This window comes from Mobula birostris, chromosome 5 (assembly GCF_030028105.1).
Source record: "Mobula birostris isolate sMobBir1 chromosome 5, sMobBir1.hap1, whole genome shotgun sequence".
Taxonomy (NCBI): domain Eukaryota; kingdom Metazoa; phylum Chordata; class Chondrichthyes; order Myliobatiformes; family Myliobatidae; genus Mobula; species Mobula birostris.
This window is the reverse complement of record NC_092374.1, coordinates 96,128,359-96,154,449: the sequence shown is the minus strand read 5'-3', so window position 1 is coordinate 96,154,449 and position 26,091 is coordinate 96,128,359. Positions and strand designations below refer to the sequence as shown.

At 51.9% G+C, this 26,091-nt stretch overlaps 1 protein-coding gene across 3 annotated transcripts in view; it reads right to left on the bottom strand.

Annotated features, from left to right (window-relative positions):
- The window catches only part of LOC140197899 (CTD nuclear envelope phosphatase 1), a 31,972-nt gene extending 12,881 nt beyond the window's left edge, over window positions 1–19,091 (bottom strand). For all 3 annotated transcript variants that reach the window (XM_072258483.1, XM_072258484.1, XM_072258485.1), the window contains exon 1: window positions 18,778–19,091. In XM_072258483.1, the coding sequence (XP_072114584.1) occupies window positions 18,778–18,882 (105 nt within the window). In that variant the 5' untranslated portion in view covers window positions 18,883–19,091. The remainder of the gene's footprint in view (window positions 1–18,777) is intronic.
- Between the last annotated feature and the right edge of the window lie 7,000 nt (window positions 19,092–26,091).

Here is a 26,091-nt window from a genome sequence, read left to right as displayed (position 1 = left end):
CATGTGCACGTGTGTGTGTATCTGTGTGTGTGTGCACATTTGTGTGAACTTCTGTCTCAGCAAGGACCTGGACCCTCTGCAACTTTCCTATCACCACAACAATTTCCCTGGCACTGGCTCTCCAATCAGCCTTGATCCCTTGGACAACAGCAACACCTCTGTCAGGCTGCTGCTTATTGATTACAGCCAGTGTTCAACACAATCGTGCCCTCAGTTCTAATCACCAAGCTCCCAAACACAATCATCTGTACCTTCCTCTGCAACTGGATCCTTGATTTCCTCACCGGGACTCCACAGTCAGTGTGGATTAGAAATAATACTTCCTCCTCGCTGAGAAACACCGGCACACCTGAGTGATGTGTGCTTAACCCACTGCTCTACTCCCTCTACACCCATGACTGTGTGGCCAGACACAGCTCAAATGCCATCAATACATTTGCCAGTGTTGTTGGCAGAATTTCAGATGGCGACGAGGAGAAGCGAGATATATCAGCTGGTTGAGTGGTGTCACAACAACAACCTTGTACTCAACGTCACCAAGACCAAAGAATTAACTGTGGAGTTCAGGAAGGGGAACACCAGCCCTCTAGGGGTCAGCAGTGGAAAGGGTGAGTAGTTTCAAGCTCCTGGCTGTCAACATCTCTGAGGATCTACCCTGGACCCCACATATTGATGCAATTACAAAGAAGGAACAACAGTGGCTATACTTCATTCAGAGATTGAGGAGATTTGGTATGTCACCAAAGAACATTGCGAATTTTTACAGATATACAGTGGAGAACATCCTGACATGTTGCATCACAGTCTAGAATGGAGCTCCCAATACACGATTTGAAAAAGCTGCAGAGGGTTGTAGATCACAGCCCTCCCCACCACTAGGGATGTCTACAAGAGGCAGTACCTCAAGAAGCTGGCATCTGTCATGAGAGACTCTCACCATCCAGGACATGCCCTCTTCTCATTGCTACCATCAGGGAGGTGGTACAGGAGCCTCAATGTTTTTAGCAATGGCTTCTTCCTCTCTGCCATCAGATGTTTGAATAGTCCATGAAGGTTACCTCCTTATCTGCCATTTGCACAATTTGTCTATTTTCTAATTTATCATTATGTTACACAAAACAACAAAAATTTCACGACATATAAACCTGATTTTGTTGCTGAGTCACGGGGAAAGTGCAGTGCAGGTGGGTGTGGGTGGGAGAAGAGCGAGACCAGGGTGGCAGGGGTTCCTGTGCTCCCAACTCCTGCCCATGCCTGTAGGTGGCAGCAGTGAGCAGCAACCCGACCAAATCCCCACTCACCACTCGTGTTCAGAGTCTCTAATTTGTCACATGAACAAAGTTCACAGCAAGTTTATTAGCAAAGTACATCCATGTCACCAAATACAACCCTGAGATTCAATTTCCCGTGGGTATACTCCACAAATCCATAATAGAAAAATAACCATAACAGAATCAATGAAAGACGGCACCAACTGGGCATTCGATCAGAGTGCAGAAGACAACAAACTCTGCAAATACAAAAAGTAATAATTACAATTATAAATAAACAAACAATAAATATCAAGAACCTGAGATGAAGAGTCTTTGAAAGTAAGTCCGTTGGTTGTGGGAACGTTTCAATGATGGTTAAGTGGAGCTATCCCTTTGGTTCAAGAGCCTAATGTTTGAGGGGTAATAAAAGTTCCTGAACCTGGTGGTGTGGGTCCTGAGGCTTCTGTACCTTCTTCCTAACGGCAGCAGTGTGAAGAGAGCCTGGCCTGGGTGGTGGGGGTCCCTGATGATGGATACTGCTTTCCAGCGACAGCGTTTCATGTATGTGTGCTCAACGGTGGGGAGGGCTTTACCCGTAATGGACTGGGCTGTGTCCACTACTTTCTGCAGGATTTTCCATTTGAGGGCATTGGTGTTTCCATATCAGCCGGTCACTATACATCAAAAAAAAAGTGAAATCCCTCGTTTGCATTAACGACCAACACAACCTGGCGATGTGCTGGGGGCAGCCCGCAACGGTCACCACCAGTCCAGCCAACATTACGTGTCCCCTATGTTCAGCAGTAATCTGCCACAGCAAACCAAGCCCCTTTCCACCCACACACACACACACTCTCACACACTCGCACGCACACACACACACACACGCACTCGCACACACACACACACACACACGCACTCACACACACACACACTCGCATGCACGCACACACACGCACTCACACGCACACACACACACGCACTCACACACACACACACTCGCATGCACACACACACACTCTCGCACGGACACACACACACACGCACTCACACGCACGCACACACACACACTCGCACGCACACACACACATGCACTCACACACACACGCACTCGCATGCACACACACACACACTCGCACGGACACACACACACGCACTCACACGCACGCACACACTCGCACGCACACACGCACACTCGCACGCACACACACACACACACACGCACTCACACACACACACACTCGCATGCACACACACACACACTCGCACGGACACACACACACTCACACGCACACACACTCACACACACACACACGCACTCACACACACGCACTCACACACACACACTCACACACACGCACTCACACACACGCACTCACACGCACTCACACACACACGCACTCACACACACGCACTCACACACACGCACTCACACACACGCACTCACACACACACGCACTCACACACACACGCACTCACACACACGCACTCACACACACGCACTCACACACACGCACTCACACACACGCACTCACACTGTCCACCAACCTGAGAGCAGGCCACCTCCAGGCCTCCAGCAGACTTGCAGATTCACAGATGTTGGACCTCCAAGTTTCCCAATAGATTCGCGGTCCCAGGACTTTGTCCATGGGGCCTTGACTTATAAGCGATGATCGGGCTTTGATGTTCAGTATCAACCCCAGGAGGCGCTGATGCCTCAAACTCCAGACTCGCTGAATCGCATATCTTGGAGGTGACTAGCCCTCATGCTAACAGATCTCTAGTCCCGCTGATCTGGTGGTGGGGGGGTGGGGTCTGATATTAACTCTCATTTTCACTGGTCTTCATCCACTGCACTTGCCAGCCTGACATCTGTCCCAAAGTAATGGGCGCCTCTCACACCATTAGTACCTGTGGGTGCTGAGCCAAGGGGGTGGGGAGATATGATGTTCTCAGGGCAAATGACATCCCCAGGAGAGTCTTTTATATCTACCACAGAGGGCAGGCAGGGCCAGAAGCGCCGATTATTGACTACTGGAAGAAGAAACTGGAGGTCGTTAGGCCAGTGGAGCTGGAGAAGGTCAATAACAAATTCCTTGGCACCATCATATCAGAGGGTCTGTCTGTCCTAGGACTAGCATGCTTTAGCTGTTTTTACAACACTGCTACTTTCATAGAAATTTGCAGAGTTTCACTAAAAACTTTGGCAAACTTCCATAAATGCGCAGTTGGAGAGTATCCTGACTGGCTGCATCTGGAGGGGAGGAGAAGATGGCGGCTCAACCCAGCACACGCGGACGCTCCGAATTGATATCATATTTGTTAAATAGGGGCTGTACACAATCCTGATTTGATGGAGACGGACGTGAGAAGCACGGAAGAACATCTGGAGAAACTTCAGAAATGCCTGCTTGGTTTGTCTTGTGTTTCTGTGATATCATTCTGGAGAAACAAATTGTATCATTTCTTAATGCATGCATTACTAAATAACAATAAAAGAGGACTGCTTGTCCTCATAATCTAATCATGGCCTGGTATGGAAACACCAATGCCCAGGAATGGAAAGGTCTGCAGAAACTGATGGATACAGCCCAGACAGTCACAGGCAAAAGTGTCCCCACCAAGGGGTGCTGCCACAAGAAAGCAACATCATCTTTGGAGGCCCTCGGCATCCAGGACACGCTCTCTTCTCGCTACTATCATGGGGAAGGAGCTACAGGAGCCTTGGGCCCCATACCAGAAGTTCAGGAACAGTTATTACCCCTCAACCATCAGGCTCCTGAACTGGAGTGGATAACTTCACTCACCACAACTCTGAACTGATTCCACAAGCAATAGACTGACTTTCAACAGCTCTTTACTGTGCAAGTTCTCAGTGTTACGCACAACTTGTCTTCTTTCACACACTGCTTATTGCAGTCTTTATGTATTGCTTTCCATAAATTCTATTTTATGTCCATATTTTTCCTGTAAATGCCTGCAAGAATATAAATCTCCGGGTAGCACAAGGTGTCGTATACGAACTTTGATAATAATTCTACTTTGAACTTTGAGGTAAATCAGAAAAAAACCCTCAATCCTGAATTCCTTTCACTGAGATGCTGACTCAAGTCCACTCTTGATTTCCCCATACATCTCCGTAACAGAGATCTAATTTCAAATGGATCTCTAACAAGAAGGATCAGGTTTAATATCAGTGATGTAAGTTGTGAAATTGTTGTTTTGTGGCAGCAGTACAGTGCAAATACGTAAAATGCAGTGGTAGCATAGAAGTTAGCACAGCACTTTACAGTACCAGTCACCCGGGTTCAATTCCCGCCTGTAAAAGAAGTTGGTATATTTTCCCCATGACCATGTGGGTTTCCTCCCACAGTCCAAAGACGTACCCGTTGGTAGATTAATTGGTCACTGTAAGCTCTCCCGTGTTTAGGCTCGGGTTAAATCAGGGGTTGTTAGGTGGAGCGGGCCATGGCTGGAAAGGCCGACTCTGAGATGCATCTCGATAAATAAACAAATAGTTAAATAGAACTGCTGTAAATGAGAATTAGATAGTGTGAAAGAGGAATAGTGAGGTCGTATGCAAGGGCCGATCCACAGTCTAATGGCAGAGGGGAGAACCTGGTTGAGAGTGTGCAGGCCCCGTGCCTCGTCCCTGAGGAGAAGGCAGCACGCTCCCAATGCTGCAAGCCTTTAATCTTGTACGCCTCCTTCTTAAGGCATCGCATTCTGAAGATGCCCTGACCTATAGTGACTGCCACTTGACCTGCAGACACACATTTGTGCCACACTGCTGTCTGCACCGAGACTGGGCACCAAGGCGCCAGATCAGACCATCTCAACGGAAGGCCGATATTTCTGATGGTTCGCAGCTCGGTACACCAATCACTCGAGGGGTTCACTTTCAAGTCAACGTCAAACCCACGACATTCTGACTCAGCGGGAGGAGGAGCTGTCCCTCGAAAGGCAGCAATCCATTCTCATTGCCCCCAGGATTGTGGCAGGAGGTGACCCTCAGAGGGATTGTGGTGCTGAAGACAGCATTATTCAGCTCCAGCAGAGCAGTGAGGGGAACTACACTGACCACATTAATACACAGGTCTTGCAGCCCACGAGGAAAGTCCCGGTGACAGTCCAGACAAACCTCAGAACAACTAAGAGTTTCATTTCCCAACATGCCCACTTCCTTTCATCACAACACACTTCCGCAGTTTAAAGGCAGAACAAAGTAACACTATGCCAATTCTCACACAATCCTGTCAGCCGCACAGGCGAACCGATCGGGATCGGACCCCGGTGGCACACGCCCTTCCGTGCTGGGAACAGACCCCAGTGATACACACCATTACACACCAGAATCTGAACCTGAAGCCAGGGCAGAACCCAGTATTACAATCCCCTCCATGCCAGGGTCAGACCCAGTATTACAACCCCCTCCATGCCAGGGTCAGACACAGTATTACAACCCTCTCCATGCCAGGGTAGAACCCAGTATTACAAGCTTCTCAATGCCAGGGTCAGACCCAGTATTACAACCCTCTCCATGCCAGGGTCAGACCCAGTATTACAACCCTCTCCATGCCAGGGTCAGAACCCAGTATTACATCCCCCACCATGCCAGGGTCAGACCCAGTATTACAACCCCCTCCATGCCAGGGTCAGACCCAGTATTACAACCCTCTCCGTGCCAGGGCAGAACGTAGTATTACAACCCCCTCCATGCCAGAGTCAGACCCAGTATTACAACCCCCTCCATGCCAGGGCAGAACCCAGTATTACAACCCTTTCCATGCCAGGGTCGGCCCCAGTATTACAACCCTCTCCATGCCAGGGGAGATCCCAGTATTACAACCCTCTCCATTCCAGGGCAGAACGCAGTATTACAACCCTCCCCATGCCAAAGTCAGACTCAGTATTACAATCCCCTCCATGCCATCATCAGACCCAGCATTACACACCACTCCATGCCAGGGTCAGAACCCAGTATTACAACCCCCACCATGCCCGGGTCGGACTCAGTATTACAACCCTCTCCATGCCGGGGCATAACGCAGTATTACAACCCCTCCATGCCAGGGTCAGACCCAGTATTACAACCCTCTCCATGCCAGGGTCAGAACCCAGTATTACAACCCCCACCATGCCAGGGTCAGACCCAGTATTACAACCCTCTCCGTGCCAGGGCAGAACGCAGTATTACAACCCTCTGCATGCCAGGGCAGAACCCAGTATTACAACCCCTCCATGTCAGGGCAGAACCCATTATTATAACCCTCTCCATGCTATGGCAGAACCCAGTATTACAACCACCTCCATGCCAGGGTCAGACCCAGTATTATAACAATCTCCATGCCAGGGCAGAACCCAGTATTACAACACCCTCCATGCCAGGGCAGAACCCAGTATTACAACCCTCTCCATGCCAGGGCAGACCCAGTATTACAACCCTCTCCATGCCAGGGCAGAAGCCAGTATTACAACCCTCTCCATCCCAGGGTAGATCCCAGTATTACAACCCTCTCTAGGACAGGGCAGAACCCAGTATTACAATTCCCCTCCATGCCAGGGTCAGATCCAGCATTATATACTCCTCCATACCAGGGCAGAACCCAGCATTACAACCATCTCCATGCCAAAGTCAGACTCAGTATTACAATTCCCCTCCATGCCAGGGTCAGATCCAGCATTACACACCCCTCCATACCAGGGCAGAGCCCAGTATTACAACCCTCTCCATGCCAGGGTCAGACCCAGTATTACAACCCCCTCCATGCCAGGGCAGAACCCAGTATTACAACCCCCTCCATGCCACGGCAGTACCCAGTTTTACAACCTCTCCATGCCAGGGCAGAACCCAGTATTCCAACCCCCTCCATACCAAGGCAAAACCCAGTATTACAACCCTCTGCATGCCAGGGCAGAACCCAGTATTACAACCCCTCCATGCAAGGGTCGGCCTCGGTATTACAACCCACTCCACGCCAGGGTCAGACCCAGTATTACAACCCTCTCCATGCCCGGGTCGAACCCAGTATAAAAACCCTCTCCCTGCCAGGGCAGAACCCAGTATTACAACCCTCTGCATGCCAGGGCAGATCCCAGTATTACAACCCCCTCCATGCCAGGGCAGAACCTAGTATTACAACCCCCTCCATGCCAGTGTCACACCCAGTATTACAACCTCTCCATGCCAGGGCAGAATGCAGTATTACAACCCTCTCTCTGGCAGGGCAGAACCCAGTATTACAACCCTCTCCATGCCAGGGCAGACCCAGTATTACAACCCTCTCCATGCCAGGGCAGTACCCAGTATTACAACCTCTCCATGCCAGGGCAGAATGGAGTATTACAACCCTCTCTCTGGCAGGGCAGAACCCAGTATTACAACCTCTCCATGCCAGGGCAGAACCCAGTATTACAACCCTCTCCGTGCCGGGGCAGAAGCCAGTATTACAAGCATCTCCGTGACAGGACAGAACCCAGTATTACAACCCCCTCCATGCCAGGGTCAGACCCAGTATTACAACCCTCTCCATGCCAGGGCAGAAGCCAGTATTACAACCCTCTCCATCCCAGGGTAGATCCCAGTATTACAACCCTCTCCATGCCAGGGCAGAACCCAGCATTACAACCATCTCCATGCCAAAGTCAGACTCAGTATTACAATTCCCCTCCATGCCAGGGTCAGATCCAGCATTACACACCCCTCCATACCAGGGCAGAACCCAGTATTACAACCCTCTCCATGCCAGGGCAGAACCCAGCATTACAACCATCTCCATGCCAAAGTCAGACTCAGTATTACAATTCCCCTCCATGCCAGAGTCAGATCCAGCATTACACACCCCTCCATACCAGGGCAGAACCCAGCATTACAACCATCCCCATGCCAAAGTCAGACTCAGTATTACAATTCCCCTCCATGCCAGGGTCAGATCCAGCATTACACACCCCTCCATACCAGGACAGAACCCAGTATTACAACCTTCTCCATGCCAGGGTCAGACCCAGTATTACAACCCCCTCCATGCCAGGGCAGAACCCAGTATTACAACCCCCTCCATGCCACGGCAGTACCCAGTTTTACAACCTCTCCATGCCAGGGCAGAACCCAGTATTACAACCCCCTCCATACCAGGGCAAAACCCAGTATTACAACCCTCTGCATGCCAGGGCAGAACCCAGTATTACAACCCCTCCATGCCAGGGTCGGCCCCGGTATTACAACTCACTCCAGGCCAGGGTCAGACCCAGTATTACAACCCTCTCCATGCCCGGGTCGAACCCAGTATAAAAACCCTCTCCCTGCCAGGGCAGAACCCAGTATTACAGCCCTCTGCATGCCAGGGCAGATCCCAGTATTACAACCCTCTCCATGCCAGGGCAGAACCCAGTATTACAACCCTCTCCGTGCCAGGGCAGAATGTAGTATTACAACCCCCTCCATGCCAGGGCAGAACCCAGTATTACAACCTCTCCATGGCAGGGCAGAACCCAGTATTACAACCCTCTCCGTGCCAGGGCAGAAGCCAGTATTACAAGCATCTCCGTGACAGGACAGAACCCAGTATTACAACCTCTCCATGCCAGGGCAGAACCCAGTATTACAACCCCCTCCATGCCAGGGCCAGACCCAGTATTACAACGTCTCCATGCCAGGGCAGAACCCAGTATTACAACCCTCTCCGTGCCAGGGCAGAAGCCAGTATTACAAGCATCTCCGTGACAGGACAGAAACCAGTATTACAACCCCCTCCATGCCAGGGTCAGACCCAGTATTGCAACCCCCTCCATGCCAGGGCAGAACCTAGTATTACAACACCCTCCATGCCAGGGCAGAATCCAGTATTACAACCCCCTCCATGCCAGGGTCAGACCCAGTATTACAACGTCTCCATGCCAGGGCAGAACCCAGTATTACAACCCTCTCCGTGCCAGGGCAGAAGCCAGTATTACAAGCATCTCCGTGACAGGACAGAACCCAGTATTACAACCCCCTCCATGCCAGGGTCAGACCCAGTATTGCAACCCCCTCCATGCCATGGCAGTACCCAGTATTACAACCTCTCCATGCCAGGGCAGAACCCAGCATTACAACCCCCTCCATACCAGGGCAAAACCCAGTATTACAACCCTCTCCGTGCCATGGCAGAATGTAGTATTACAACTCCCTCCATGCCAGGGCAGAACCCAGTATTACAACCCTCTCCGTGACAAAGTCAGACTCAGTATTACAATGCCCCTCCATGCCAGGGTCAGACCCAGCATTACACACCTCTCCATACCAGGGCAGAACCCAGTATTACAACCCTCTCCATGCCAGGGCAGAACCCAGCATTACAACCCCCTCCATACCAGGGCAAAACCCAGTATTACACCCTCTCTGTGCCAGGGCAGAATGTAGTATTACAACCTCCTCCATGCCAGGGCAGAACTCACTATAACAACCCTCTCCATGCAAGGGTCAGACCCAGTATTACAACCTCTCCATGCCAGGTCAGAATGCAGTATTACAACCCTCTGTGTGCCAGGGCAGAACCCAGTATTACAACCCTCTCCATGCCAGGGCATACCCAGTATTAGAACCCCCTTCATGCCAGAGTCGGACCCAGTATTACAACCCCCTACGTGCCAGGGTCAGACCCAGTATTACAACCCTCTCCATGCCAGGGCAGAACCCAGTATTACAACCCTCTCCATGCCAGGGTCAGAACCCAGTATTACAACCCCCACCATGCCAGGGTCACACCCAGTATTACAACCCTCTCCGTGCCAGGGCAGAACGTAGTATTACAACCCCCTCCATGCCAGAGTCAGACCCAGTATTACAACCCCCTCCATGCCAGGGCAGAACCCAGTATTACAACCCTTTCCATGCCAGGGTCGGACCAAGTATTACAACCCCCTCCATGACAGGGCAGAACCCAGTATTACAAACCTCTCTATGGCAGGGTCAGACCCAGTATTACAACCCTCTCCATGCCCGGGTCGGACTCAGTATTACAACCCTCTCCATGCTGGGGCAGAACGCAGTATTACAACCCTCTGCATGCCAGGGCAGAACCCAGTATTACAACCCCTCCATGCCAAGGTCGGCCCCAGTATTACAACCCTCTCCATGCCGGGTCAGACCCAGTATTACAACCCTCTCCATGCCAGGGCAGAACCCAGCATTACAACCCTCTCCATACCAGGGCAGAACCCAGTATTACAACCCTCTCCGTGCCAGGGCAGAAGCCAGTATTACAAGCATCTCCGTGACAGGACAGAACCCAGTATTACAACCTCTCCATGCCAGGGCAGAATCCAGTATTACAACCCCCTCCATGCCAGGGTCAGATCCAGTATTACAACGTCTCCATGCCAGGGCAGAACCCAGTATTACAACCCTCTCCGTGCCAGGGCAGAAGCCAGTATTACAAGCATCTCCGTGACAGGACAGAACCCAGTATTACAACCCCCTCCATGCCAGGGTCAGACCCAGTATTGCAACCCCCTCCATGCCATGGCAGTACCCAGTATTACAACCTCTCCATGCCAGGGCAGAACCCAGCATTACAACCCCCTCCATACCAGGGCAAAACCCAGTATTACAACCCTCTCCGTGCCATGGCAGAATGTAGTATTACAACTCCCTCCATGCCAGGGCAGAACCCAGTATTACAACCCTCTCCGTGACAAAGTCAGACTCAGTATTACAATGCCCCTCCATGCCAGGGTCAGACCCAGCATTACACACCTCTCCATGCCAGGGCAGAACCCACTATAACAACCCTCTCCATGCAAGGGTCAGACCCAGTATTACAACCTCTCCATGCCAGGTCAGAATGCAGTATTACAACCCTCTGTGTGCCAGGGCCGAACCCAGTATTACAACCCTCTCCATGCCAGGGCATACCCAGTATTAGAACCCCCTTCATGCCAGAGTCGGACCCAGTATTACAACCCCCTACGTGCCAGGGTCAGACCCAGTATTACAACCCTCTCCATGCCAGGGCAGAACCCAGTATTACAACCCTCTCCATGCCAGGGTCAGAACCCAGTATTACAACCCCCACCATGCCAGGGTCAGACCCAGTATTACAACCCTCTCCGTGCCAGGGCAGAACGTAGTATTACAACCCTCTCCATGCCCGGGTCGGACTCAGTATTACAACCCTCTCCATGCTGGGGCAGAACGCAGTATTACAACCCTCTGCATGCCAGGGCAGAACCCAGTATTACAACCCCTCCATGCCAGGGTCGGCCCCAGTATTACAACCCTCTCCATGCCGGGTCAGACCCAGTATTAAAACCCTCTCCATGCCAGGTCAGAACCCAGTATTACAACCCTCTCCATGCCAGGGCAGAACCCAGCATTACAACCCCCTCCATACCAGGGCAAAACCCAGTATTACACCCTCTCCATGCCAGGGCAGAATGTAGTATTACAACCCCCTCCATGCCAGGGCAGAACCCAGTATTACAACCCTCTCCATGCCAGGGCAGAACCCAGTATTACAAACTTCTCAATGCCAGGGTCAGACCCAGTATTACAACCCTCTCCATGCCAGGGTCAGACCCAGTATTACAACCCTCTCCATGCCAGGGCAGAATGCAGTATTACAACCCTCTCCATCCAGGGCTGAAGCCAGTATTACAACCCTCTCCATGCCAGGGTCAGAACCCAGTATTACAACCCCCACCATGCCAGGGTCACACCCAGTATTACAACCCTCTCCGTGCCAGGGCAGAACGTAGTATTACAACCCCCTCCATGCCAGAGTCAGACCCAGTATTACAACCCCCTCCATGACAGGGCAGAACCCAGTATTACAAACCTCTCTATGGCAAGGTCAGACCCAGTATTACAACCCTCTCCATGCCCGGGTCGGACTCAGTATTACAACCCTCTCCATGCTGGGGCAGAACGCAGTATTACAACCCTCTGCATGCCAGGGCAGAACCCAGTATTACAACCCTCTCCATGCCGGGTCGGACCCAGTATTAAAACCCTCTCCATGCCAGCTCAGAACCCAGTATTACAACCCTCTCCATGCCAGGGGAGATCCCAGTATTACAACCCTCTCCATTCCAGGGCAGAACGCAGTATTACAACCCTCCCCATGCCAAAGTCAGACTCAGTATTACAATCCCCTCCATGCCATCATCAGACCCAGCATTACACACCACTCCATATCAGGGCAGAACCCAGTATTACAACCCTCTCCATGCCAGGGCAGAACCCAGTATTACAACCACCTCCATGCCAGGGTCAGACCCAGTATTATAACAACCTCCATGCCAGGGCAGAACCCAGTATTACAACCCCCTCCATGCCAGGGCAGAACCTAGTATTACAACACCCTCCATGCCAGGGCAGAACCCAGTATTACAACGCCCTCCATGCCAGGGTCAGACCCAGTATTACAACCTCTCCATGCCAGGGCAGAAGCCAGTATTACAACCCTCTCCATCCCAGGGTAGATCCCAGTATTACAACCCTCTCTAGGACAGGGCAGAACCCAGTATTACAATTCCCCTCCATGCCAGGGTCAGATCCAGCATTACACACTCCTCCATACCAGGGCAGAACCCAGCATTACAACCATCTCCATGCCAAAGTCAGACTCAGTATTACAATTCCCCTCCATGCCAGGGTCAGATCCAGCATTACGCACCCCTCCATACCAGGGCAGAACCCAGTATTACAACCCTCTCCATGCCAAGGCAGAATCCAGTATTACAACCCCCTCCATGCCAGGGTCACACCCAGTATTACAATTCCCCTCCATGCCAGGGTCAGATCCAGCATTACACACCCCTCCATACCAGGGCAGAACCCAGCATTACAACCACCCCCATGCCAAAGTCAGACTCAGTATTACAATTCCTCTCCATGCCAGGGTCAGATCCAGCATTACACACCCCTCCATACCAGGACAGAACCCAGTATTACAACCTTCTCCATGCCAGGGTCAGACCCAGTATTACAACCCCCTCCATGCCAGGGCAGAACCCAGTATTACAACCCCCTCCATGCACGGCAGTACCCAGTTTTACAACCTCTCCATGCCAGGGCAGAACCCAGTATTACAACCCCCTCCATACCAGGGCAAAACCCAGTATTACAACCCTCTGCATGCCAGGGCAGAACCCAGTATTACAACCCCTCCATGCCAGGGTCGGCCCCGGTATTACAACCCACTCCACGCCAGGGTCAGACCCAGTATTACAACCCTCTCCATGCCCGGGTCGAACCCAGTATAAAAACCCTCTCCCTGCCAGGGCAGAACCCAGTATTACAACCCTCTGCATGCCAGGGCAGATCCCAGTATTACAACCCTCTCCGTGCCAGGGCAGAAGCCAGTATTACAAGCATCTCCGTGACAGGACAGAACCCAGTATTACAACCTCTCCATGCCAGGGCAGAACCCAGTATTACAACCCCCTCCATGCCAGGGCAGAACCCAGTATTACAACCCCTCCATGCCAGGGTCGGCCCCGGTATTACAACCCACTCCACGCCAGGGTCAGACCCAGTATTACAACCCTCTCCATGCCCGGGTCGAACCCAGTATAAAAACCCTCTCCCTGCCAGGGCAGAACCCAGTATTACAACCCTCTGCATGCCAGGGCAGATCCCAGTATTACAACCCTCTCCGTGCCAGGGCAGAAGCCAGTATTACAAGCATCTCCGTGACAGGACAGAACCCAGTATTACAACCTCTCCATGCCAGGGCAGAACCCAGTATTACAACCCCCTCCATGCCAGGGCAGAATCCAGTATTACAACCCCCTCCATGCCAGGGTCAGACCCAGTATTACAACGTCTCCATGCCAGGGCAGAACCCAGTATTACAACCTTCTCCGTGCCAGGGCAGAAGCCAGTATTACAAGCATCTCCGTGACAGGACAGAACCCAGTATTACAACCCCCTCCATGCCAGGGTCAGACCCAGTATTGCAACCCCCTCCATGCCACGGCAGTACCCAGTATTACAACCTCTCCATGTCAGGGCAGAACCCAGCATTACAACCCCCTCCATGCCAGGGCAGAACCCAGTATTACAACCCTCTCCATGACAAAGTCAGGCTCAGTATTACAATGCCCCTCCACGCCAGGGTCAGACCCAGCATTACACACCCCTCCATACCAGGGCAGAACCCAGTATTACAACCCTCTCCATGCCAGGGCAGAACCCTGTATTACAACCCCCTCCATGCCAGGGCAGTACCCAGTATTACAACCTCTCCATGCCAGGGCAGAACCCAGCATTACAACCCCCTCCATACCAGGGCAAACCCCAGTATTACACCCTCTCCGTGCCAGGGCAGAATGTAGTATTACAACCCCCTCCATGCCAGGGCAGAACCCACTATTACAACCCTCTCTGTGCAAGGGTCAGACCCAGTATTACAACCTCTCCATGCCAGGTCAGAATGCAGTATTACAACCCTCTGTGTGCCAGGGCAGAACCCAGTATTACAACCCTCTCCATGCCAGGGCATACCCAGTATTAGAACCCCCTCCATGCCAGAGTCGGACCCAGTATTACAACCCCCTACGTGCCAAGGTCAGACCCAGTATTACAAACCTCTCCATGCCAGGGCAGAACCCAGTATTACAACCCTCTCCATGCCAGGGCAGAACGGCAGTATTACAACCCTCTCCATCCAGGGCTGAACCCAGTATTACAACCCTCTCCATGCCAAAGTCAGACTCAGTATTACAATCCCCTCCATGCCAGGGCAGAACCCAGTATTACAACCCCCCTATATGCCAGGGTCGGACTCAGTATTTTAATCCTCTCCATGCCAGGGCAGAACTCAGTATTACAACCTCTCTATGCCTGGGTTGGCCCCAGTATTACAACCCCCTCCATGCCAGGGCCGGACCCAGTATTACAACCTCTCCATGCCAAAGTCAGACTCAGTATTACAATCCCTTCCATGCCATCATCAGACCCAGCATTACACACCACTCCATACCAGGGCAGAACCCAGTATTACAACCCTCTCCATGCCAGGGCAGAACCCAGTATTACAACCCCCTCCATGCCAGGGCAGAACCCAGTATTACAACCCTCTCCATGCCAGGGTCAGACCCAGTATTACAACCCACTCCATGCCAGGGCAGAGCCCAGTATTATAACCCTCTCCATGCCAGGGCAGAACGCAGTATTACAACTCTCTCCATCCAGGGCTGAACCCAGTATTACAACCCTCTCCATGCCAAAGTCAGACTCAGTATTACAATCCCCTCCATGCCAGGGCAGAACCCAGTATTACAACCCCCCTATATGCCAGGGTTGGACCCAGTATTATAACCCTCTCCATGCCAGGGCCGGACCCAGTATTACAACCTCTCCATGCAAGGGTCAGACCCAGTATTACAAGCCTCTCCATGCCGAGGCAGAACGTAGTATTACAACCCCTACCATGCCAGGGCAGAAAACCAGTACTACAACCCCCTCCATGCCAGGGCAGAACCCAGTATTACAACACTCTCCATGCCAGGGCAGACCCAGTATTACAACCCTCTCCATGCCAGGGCAGAAAACCAGTATTACAACCCCTCCATGCAAGGGCAGAACCCAGTATTACAACCCTCTCCATGCCAGGGTCAGATCCAGTAATACAACCCCCTCCATGCCAGGGCAGAACCCAGTATTACAACCACCTCCATGTCAGGGCAGAACCCAGTATTACAACCCTCTCCATGCCAGGGCAGAACCCAGTATTATAAACCCCTCTATGCCAAGGTGGGACCCCAGTATCACATGGCCATGAACACAGAAATCAGTTCAAGGTACTAAATGCCTGTCCACACCGGGACTATACCCCAGTGTAACAAATTGGTCCATGCCAGAATTATACCTCAGCATACCATATATGTTCACGCTGGGATAATACCCCAGTGTTGCAACTACGTCCACCCCGGGATTACACAGTTTTATAGACCTGTCCGTACCAGGATTTGACCACTGTGTCACACACCGGCGCCAAAGCCCAGTGTCTTGCACCTGTCCATACCGGGAATAGACCCCAGTATCACACACCTGTCCGTACCGGATTCAGACCCCAGTGTCACACACCTGTCTGTACCGGGAATAGACCCCAGTGTCACACACCTGTCCGTACCGGGAATAGACCCCAGTGTCACACACCTGTCCATACCACGATCAGACCCCACTGTTACACACCTGTCTCTACAGGGATCAGACCACAGTGACACACACCTGTCCGTACCAGGATTAGACCCCAGTTTCACACACCTGTCCATACCACGATCAGACCCCAGTGTAACACGCCTGTCCGTACCGGGAATAGACCCCAGTGACACACACCTGTCCGTACCAGGATTAGACCCCAGTTTCACACACCTGTCCATACCACGATCAGACCCCAGTGTAACACGCCTGTCCGTACCGGGAATAGACCCCAGTGACACACACCTGTCCGTACCAGGATTAGACCCCAGTTTCACACACCTGTCCATACCGGGATCAGACCCCAGTGTAACACGCCTGTCCGTACCGGGAATAGACCCCAGTGTCACACACCTGTCCATACCGGGAATAGACCCCAGTGACACACACCTGTCCGTACCAGGATTAGACCCCAGTTTCACACACCTGTCCATACTGGGATCAGACCCCAGTGTAACACGCCTGTCCGTACCGGGAATAGACCCCAGTGTCACACACCTGTCTGGACCGGGATCAGACCCCAGTGTCACACACCTGTCCGGACCGGGATCAGACCCCAGTGTCACACACCTGTCTGTACCAGGAACAGATCCCAGTGTGACACACGTGTCCGTACGAGGATCAGATCCCAGTGTCACACACCTGTCTGCAGGGGGTACTGGTTCTTGTGTCACACACTGTCCACACCAACAGAAGAACACAGTCTCACACACCTGTCCATTTCAGGATCAAATCCCAGTGTCACACACCTGTCCATATTGGGATCAGACCCTAGTGTCACACATCTGTCCATACCAGGATCAGACCCCAGTGTCACACACCTGTCCATACCGGGATCAGACCCCAGTGTCACACACCTGTCCACACCATGAACAGACCCCAGTGTCACACACCTGTCCGTACCGGGATTAGACACCAGTGTCACACACCTGTCTGTACCGAGATTAGACTGGAGTGTCACACACCTGTCCATTCCAGGATCAAATCCCAGTGTCACACACCTGTCCAAACCGGGATCGGATCCCAGTGTCACACACCTGTCAGTACCGGGATTAGACCCCAGTGTCACACAGCTGACCGTACCAGGATTAGACCCCAGTGTCACACACCTGTCCGTAGCGGGATCAGACCCCAGTGTCACACACCTGTCCATACTGGAATCAGACCCGTGTGTCACACACCTGTCCATACCGGGATCCGACCCCAGTGTCACACACCTGTCCGTATCGGGATTAGACCCCAGTGTCACACACCTGTCTGTACTGAGATCAGACCCCAGTGTCACACACCTTCCTGCACTGAGAATAGATATCAGTGTCACAGACTTGTCCCTAGGGGGAGTAAACCCCAATGTCACACGCCTATCTGTGCCGGAACGGGTGCATGGTGTCAATTGCCCGTCCATGCTTGGTCTGAACCCCAGCGTCGTAGTTACAGACCCTTACAGGACATGGTTCAGAGAGAGACATTCGCAATCAGATCTGATGGAGCAGGCTGCCAGATGTTGTGAGTGAGCTGATGAATGAATGAGGGGAGGGCCCTAGTGAAATGGAAAAGACGCTGGTTTTTTTCACGTTAACATTTCTGGCCCTCAGAAGCTGTTCATGAGGAGCATATAGCAAGGGCAGCAGAGACAGCGTCCGCAGTCGTGTTCGGATGGCGTTTGAGGGTGTTACATAGGAACTGTATGAGATTCAGTGCTGAAAAATAGGAGTATTACTTCCAGGAGGCTTGGGATGGAACTAGTTGCCATGGGTACAGAGACTCTCTGTGCTGGGGCGGAGGAGGATTCGGATGTCATGTTATTCCTTCTGGTGTCTACCCCGTATCAGAGTTCCCGAGCCCCTCTTCCCAATACAAAAAACTCCTGGTACGTATCACCTACACTCTCACGATACGGCTCCCAAGTCAGAGTACAGATCCCTGGTACTCAGGGGACAGGACACTCCCGCCCCGCACAGCAAGTATCCTTTCCCCAGCCAGGTCACTGCCCTGTCACCAGACCCACGGTACAGATCCCTCCAGCCCAGAACTGATGGTACAGAACCTTTCAGCCAGACACGGTGAGGATCCCCACCTCCCCCGACTCACGGGGTAGAACCCCCAGCCTACCCCACCCCGGACTCACAGTACGGACCCCAGTCTCCCCCACCCCACCCCGGACTCACAGTACGGACCCCAGTCTCCCCCACCCCACCCCGGACTCACAGTACGGACCCCCAGTCTCCTCCCGGACTCAAGGTACGGACCCAAGTCTCTCCCCCTGCCCCCGAACTCACGGTGTAGAACCCCCAGCCTCACATTACGGACCCCAGTCTCCCCACCCCCCGGACTCACGGTGCGGATCTGCCGCCGTAAGATGTAAACGATGAAGCTCCAGACTTTGGCCGCGAACGCCACGAACGTTTTCAGCCCCAGCAGACACTGGTTCTTCATCATCATCGCCGTCCGCCCCAGGCTCCCCGGCCTCTCCAGCTTGACGGGACTGAGGACGCCGGCTCTTTCCCACGCCCCACCTACGGCCGCCGCTGACGGAGCCGAGCCCGCTTAGGCGACCGCCCGGGCCCTCAGCGAGGCCAAACTGAAACCGGAACCTGCCTGAGAGCCGCCATCGCTCAGCGGAAGCTCTGTGGAACAGCACGGAGCACGCGTCACATCCGGTAAATCAACCTTCCTCCCGTGAACCTCTCTCCAGTACACCTCCCGAGAACCTCGGCGGAAAACCCTCTCTAGAACACCACCCCGCCCCTTGAGGCTCATCGGACTAACCTCCCTGGTACACATCCTATATGCCTCGGCGGACTGCCCTCCCTGGTACACAGCCCATGAGCCTCAGCGGACGCTGCCTCCCCCCCCCCCCGGGACACATCCCATGAGACTCGGCGGACTTCCCTCCCTCGAACACAGCCCATGAGCTTCGGCGGACTGCCCTCACTGGTACACATCCCATGAGCTTCGGCGGACTGCCCTCACTGGTACACATCCCATGAGCTTCGGCGGACTGCCCTCACTGGTACACATCCCATGAGCTTCGGCGGACTGCCCTCACTGGTACACATCCCATGAGCTTCGGCGGACTGCCCTCACTGGTACACATCCCATGAGCCTCGGCGGCTGCTCTCACTAGTACACATCCCATGAGCCTCGGCGGCTACTCTCACTAGCACACATCCCATGAGCCTCGGCGGCTGCTCTCACTAGTACACATCCCATGAGCCTCGGCCGACATCCTCTCTCATTTCTATGAGCCTTAAAGACATGTTGTTTGTTGGGATACAGTTCCGGCCCTTCGAACCGCACCGCCCCCAATTTAATCCTAACCTAATCACGGGACAAGTTACGATGACCAGCCAACCAGTATGTCTTTAGAATGTGGGAGGAAACCCACGCTCTCATGGGTTTACAAACTTCTTGCAGGCAGCGGTGGGAATCGAACCCACGTCTCCTGCATTGTGCTAACCACTACACTACCGTGCTTCCCCTATCCTTCACCTCCTACACCTTTTTATTTTGGGGTCTCGCCCTTCCTTTCCAGTCCCGAAGAACGGTCTCGGCCCGGAACATCGACTGCTTACTCATTTCCATAGATGCTGCCAGATCTGCTGAGTTCCTCCAGCACTTTGTATGTGTTGCTCTGGATTTCCAGATTCTGCAGAATGTTTCATGTTTAGGGTTTATTAAGTTGTGATTTACTAATCAATGAACTTGAAAAATTTACAAGGACGTTGCCAGGACTTGAGATCTACGTTTATAGTGAAAGATTCAAGATTGTTTATAGACCTTCAACAGTCATCACCATTATATGCTGTGTGATAGGACATCATTATGTGCCATGTTGTATGATATCATTACGTGCCATGTTGTATGACATCACCATTACATGCAGTGTTGTATGATGTGGGCGATCATGGTCTTTCCATGACCATCATTGTTCTTGCCAAGTCTTTCTACACAAGTGGTTTGCCATTGCCTTCTTCTGGGCAGTGCCTTTATACGACAGGTGACCCCAGCCATTATCAATACTCTTCGGAGATTGTCTGCCTGGCACCAGTGGTCACATAACCAGGACTTGTGATCTGCACCGGCTGCTCAAACGACCATTGACCACCTGCTCCCTAAACCTTCACGTGACCCTGATCGGGGCCTAAGCAGATGCTACACCCTGCCCAAGGGTGACCTGCAGGCTAGCAGAGAGAGGGAGCACCTCACGCCTCCTTTGGTAGGGACGAATCTCCACCCCACCATCCAAGTGTAAAGGAGAATGAAATAATTGTTATGCCGGATTCAATGCAGCACAAAAAAGCACAAGATAAAGAACACAATAAATACAAATACAGAAGGTTAATGTATATGCATAGACTGAATGTATGTACGTAAAGTGGGTACAGAAGTATTTGTACATTATAGGTTAAATCTATACTTGGTGCTCCATTGTGTAGTCTCTTTGAGGTGTGCCTACCCTGAAGAAGTTTAAATCCTCTCCATCAGGAATTCAGGGAGACCCTCTCTTCCTGCTCCCCCTTACTGATCTCTACTGCTGTCTAACTCTTTGACCATGTGCTCACCCAGTCTCACTACCAAAGCCGCAATCCTTCCTGGGAGCTTGTCTTTGCTGCCACCTTGTTCCACACGGTTTCCAGCTCCGTTTTCAGGCCTCCCAGTTTGCATCCACCAAGGATTCCTCCTTCGATTAACTGCTTCTCTGTCCAAATCCTCTCCCCTATGTGGAAATACTTGTAGGCCCAATCTCAGTCTCTGCCACAGCTCCAGGCCTTTCTCTTCTCCACCTGCCATGGACATCTCTGACATTTCATCCTTTAACCCGATCCACACCTTCAACTGGCAGTTCTTTGCCTTCCTCGTGTCCAGGAAGAATCGGCAGATTGCCAATCTCCAGACTGTGGATCCTGCCTTTGCCAACCCAGAGACACCTCCATCATGGCCTCTGCTGCCCCAGCTTGGTCCTCAATTCGCAGATCTCACCCTCTCCAACGCCAGACAGCCAACTGTGCGGCCTCCAGCTCCAGCCCCAGCCCCAGCCCACACCTCAGTTGCCACCACCCCCCTGGCTCCGACTGTTCTCACTGCAGGTGGGTTGCTGGGCTCCTCTCCCCCCCCCTCACCAAACTCCAACCCCGAGACCCTCAGGCTCCCCCGTCACTTCTTGGGTCATCAGAGCCTCCATCTTCCATCACCCCCTCCTGACACCATCAATTCTCATCCCCCTCCCCTGATCACAGCTCTAATCCCAGCCTTGTCTCTCACCATTCCCTCCAACCTCCCCTCTCTGAGGCAGAACGTTCTCTCTTCAGCAAGGTACCTTCTGATCACGCGGCCCTCCTCGCAATCTGCACCAATTCCAAGTGAACTTGAGAGGGTAACTTCACTCACCCCATCAGTGAAGTGTTCCCACAACCTTTGGACTCACTTTAGTGGCTCTTCATCTCACGTTCTCCATTCGTATTGCTTATTTATTTATTTTTGTGCCTTTGGTACTCTAGCTGATCGCTGTCTTTCAATGATTCTGTTATGGTTATTATTCTAGGTTTATTGAGCATGCCCACGGGAAGATGAATCTCAGGGTTGTACTTGGTGACGCTCTTTATGTGTACTTTGATAACAGTTTTATTTTGAACCTTACCATCAAACCCCCAAACGGGATGCTGTTGTAGTCTGGCGCACTGACCCCACCTTGCTGAGGCCGGGCAGCAACTCTCAGACACCCCTGCATACCTACCCCTTGAAGAGACCCCACTCCCGAGCATCAGGACACTGTCTCTGACACCATCTGCTCTGGGTCACTCCCATCCTCCGCCACCAACCTCAGTTCCCTTACTCCACACTGCTCGCTTCTACCTCCTACCCAAGATCCACAAACCAGACTGTCCAGACGGGTCTATTGTCTCTGCCTGCTCCTGCCCCACTGAACTCGTGTCCACAAACCTTGACTCCATTCTATCTCCTTCGGTTCAGTTCCTTCCCACTTACATCCACGACACTTCACATGATCTCAATCTCAAAAACTTTCAGTTCCCTGGCCCCGACCACCACGTTTTCATCATGGATAGTCAGTCCCTGTACCCTTCTGTACCCCATCAAGAAAGCCTCGAAGTTCTCCACTTCTTTCTCAATAAATGACCCAACCAGTTCCTCTCCACCACCACCCTCCTGCGTCTGGTGGAACTAGCTCTCATCCTCAACACTTTATCTCAGGTAGCCATGAGCCCCAGCTATGGCTGCCTCTTTGTTGGCTACATAGAACGGGCTATGTTCAAAGCCTTCCCCGGTTATACTCCTCAATTCTTCCTCTGCTACATTGATGACTGCATTGGTGCTGCTTCCTGCACCCATGCTGAGCTTGTCCAATTCATCAACTTTCACCTTGTCCTTAAATTGACTTGGTCCATTTTTGACACTTCCCTCCCCTTTCTCAATCTTTGTCTGCATCTCTGGAGACAAGTTGTCCACTGACATCTGTTATAAACCTACTGATTCCCATGGTTATATTGACTATACCTCTTCCCACCCAATCTCCTGTAAAAGTGCTGCAGTATTCCCTTTTCCCAGTTCCTTCACCTCCATCATATCTGTTCCTAGGATGAGGCTTTTCTTTCCAGAACATCAGAAACATCCTCCTTCTTCCAAGAACGGGGTTTCCCTTCCTCCACCATTGACGCTGCCTTCACTCACATCTCCTCCATTTTGGGACGTTATCTTGAAGTTGTGTAAGACAGCGAGGTCTAATTTGGAGGACTGTGTCCAGGTTTGGTCACCTACCCAGAGGAAAGGTGTCAATATGGTTGAAAGGGAAAACTTATGAGGATGTTGCCAGGTCCGGAGGACCTGAGTTATAAGGACAGATCAAATTGGTTGGGACTTTATTCCCTGGAACGTAGGAGAATGAGGGGAGATTTGATAGAGGTATACAAGATTATGAGGGATATAGACAGTGTAAATGCTAGTAGGTTTCTTTCACTGAGGTTGGGTAGACTACTAGAGGTCATGGGTGAAAAGTTTAAGGGGAGCATGAGAGGAAACCTCTTCCCTCAGAGGGTGGTGAGAGTGGCAACGAGCTACAAGTGGTGCATGCAAAATTGATTTCAATGTTTATGAGAGATTTGGATAGGTACATGGATGGTATGGAGGGCTATGGTCCTTGTGCAGGTTGATGGGAGTAGATGGTAGTTTAAATGGTTTGGCACAGACTAGATGGGCTGAAGGACCTGTTTCTGTGCTGTACTTTTCTATGACTCTATTTCCCAGACATCTGCACTCTCACCATCTTCCCCCAGCCTAAACAGGATAGAGTTCCTCTTGTCCTCACCTACCACCTCAACATCCAACACTTCTACACCCATCTTCAGCAGGCTCCGACCACCAAACACACCTGTGGCTCTGCTCCCCCAACTCTCCACTCTCCACGGGATAATTCCCTTCCCTTCCCAGTAATCTCGCTCCTGGCATAGATCCCTGCAAGTGACAGAAATGCTACGTCTGCCCATTCACCACCTGCACGCAGGGCCCAGGCGAGGCAACACTTCACCAGTGAAGCTGTTGCAGTGCTTCCAATGCAGCCCCTCTACAATGGTGTGACCCAAAAGTAAGTTGAGGGACAGCTTCGGCAAGTGCATCTGCTCCACCTGCCTGAAGTGGAGCTTCCCAGTGGCCCACCATTTTAACTTTCATCCCCATTCCGACATGTTGATCCACAGACTCCTCTTCCGCCAAGATGAGGCCTCCCTCAGGGTGGAGAAGTAACATCTCCAGCTTAGTCTGGGCAGTCTCCAATCTGATGGCATGAATATCAATTTCTCCTCCCAGTACTTACCCCCTCTGCTCCCTCACCTCTTCTCCTGAGCTGCCTATCACCTTCCCCTCGTGCCTCTCTTCCTTCACTTTCTCCTACTAGATTCCTTCCTCCCCAGCCACTTACCTTTCTCACCCACCTGTTACCTTCCAGCTTGTCTGCCTTCCACCCACCCCCAACTTTTAATCCCGGCATTTTTCCCCCTTCCTTTCCAGCCCTGATGGGTCTCAGCCCAAAACGTCGACCAAAACTCTTTTCCATGGATACTGCCTGACCAGCCTAGTTCCTCCAGCATTTTGTGTGTTCTGCTCTGAATTTCCAGCATCTGCAGAATGTTTAAGCCTTTACTCCCCGGAGCATAGGAAAATGAGTGGAGATGTGATAGAGATGTCCAAAATTATGAGGGGTATAGATAAGTTGAAAGCAAGCAAGATTTTTCCACTGAGGTTGGCTGAGACTCAAACTAGAGTTTATAGGTTAAGGATGAAAGGTGAAATATTAAGGGGAATTTCTTCACTCAGAGGGTGGTGCGACTGTTGGGACATGTGTTTCAATGACCAACACAGTCCGAGGGTTGTGCTGGGGGCAGCCTGCAAGTGTTGGCACGCTTCTGACACCAACATAGCCTGCCCGCAACCTAACCGTACCTCTCTGGAATTGGGAGGAAATCTGCACGGCCACAGGGAGGAGAACAAACTCCTTACAGACAGTGGCAGCAACTGAACCGAAGCTGGGTCTCTGGCATTACACCATGCCACTCTGCTCACACCACAAGGAAGAGGGGCCTGTGGGGGTGAATGTCAGGAAGGTGGCTGTGCCCATAACTTCTTGCAGCTTTGACAGGCTTCTCCATCCGAGCCAAGACCTCACAACATCCCAGACGCCGACAAAATCTCTTCATTCAAATGACCTCGACAGAGGGCAGGGAGGGAGTTCACCGGTGTTAGCTGTTATGTAGGCAGGGAGCAAGAACAAGAAGACAGATTTTCATCACAAAACTGCCTCTAGCAGCAGAGGGATGTACAAAATTATTCCCGAGGAAAACTCGAAAGTGATACAGTACTTACCCAAATGTTGACTGTTGGCATCCAAGATGGGAGAATAAGGAAGAGCCTCCTGTCCAAGGACACAGCTCACCACCAGGAGACAGTCAAGAAAGGCTGTGGAAAAGTCATGCCGGTGGTCTGATTGGAACACACCATGAGAAAATAGGAGAGTTCCTCTATCAACTCAACTCACACATGCTGAACATTAACGACAGAATAATCAGTCTTCCTTCCTTTTTGGCACACAGGTCACTGTGAGGCTCTAGGTGCTAACGTCTTCCTCCACTCTGCTTCTCTCCTATCGCATTCACAAACCACGCAAATGCAGAAATTCATCCAAAAAGAAAATCCCCTGATCTCCATATTTACAATGCTTTCTCAGATCACTTACAATCAATCTCTCCATCCTTCAGCTTCACCCATCTCGGGGAGAGAGTTCCACCCTATATCCTATCCTGGAGTGTGTGATGGGACAGTGCAGAGGGAGCTTCACTCTGTGTCTGACCCCGGGAGTGTGTGATGGGACAGTGTGGAGGGAGTTTCACTCTGTGTCTGACCCTGGCAGTGTGTGATGGGACGGTGGGGAGGGAGTTCTACTCTGTTTCTGACCCTGGGAGTGTGTGATGGGACAGTGTAGAGGGAGGGTCACTCTGTGTCTGACCCCGGGAGTGTGTGATGGGACGGTGGGGAGGAAGGGTCACTCTGTGTCTGACCCCGGGAGTGTGTGATGGGACGGTTTGGAGGGAGCTTCACTCTGTTTCTGACCCTGGGAGTGTGTGATGGGACAGTGTAGAGGGA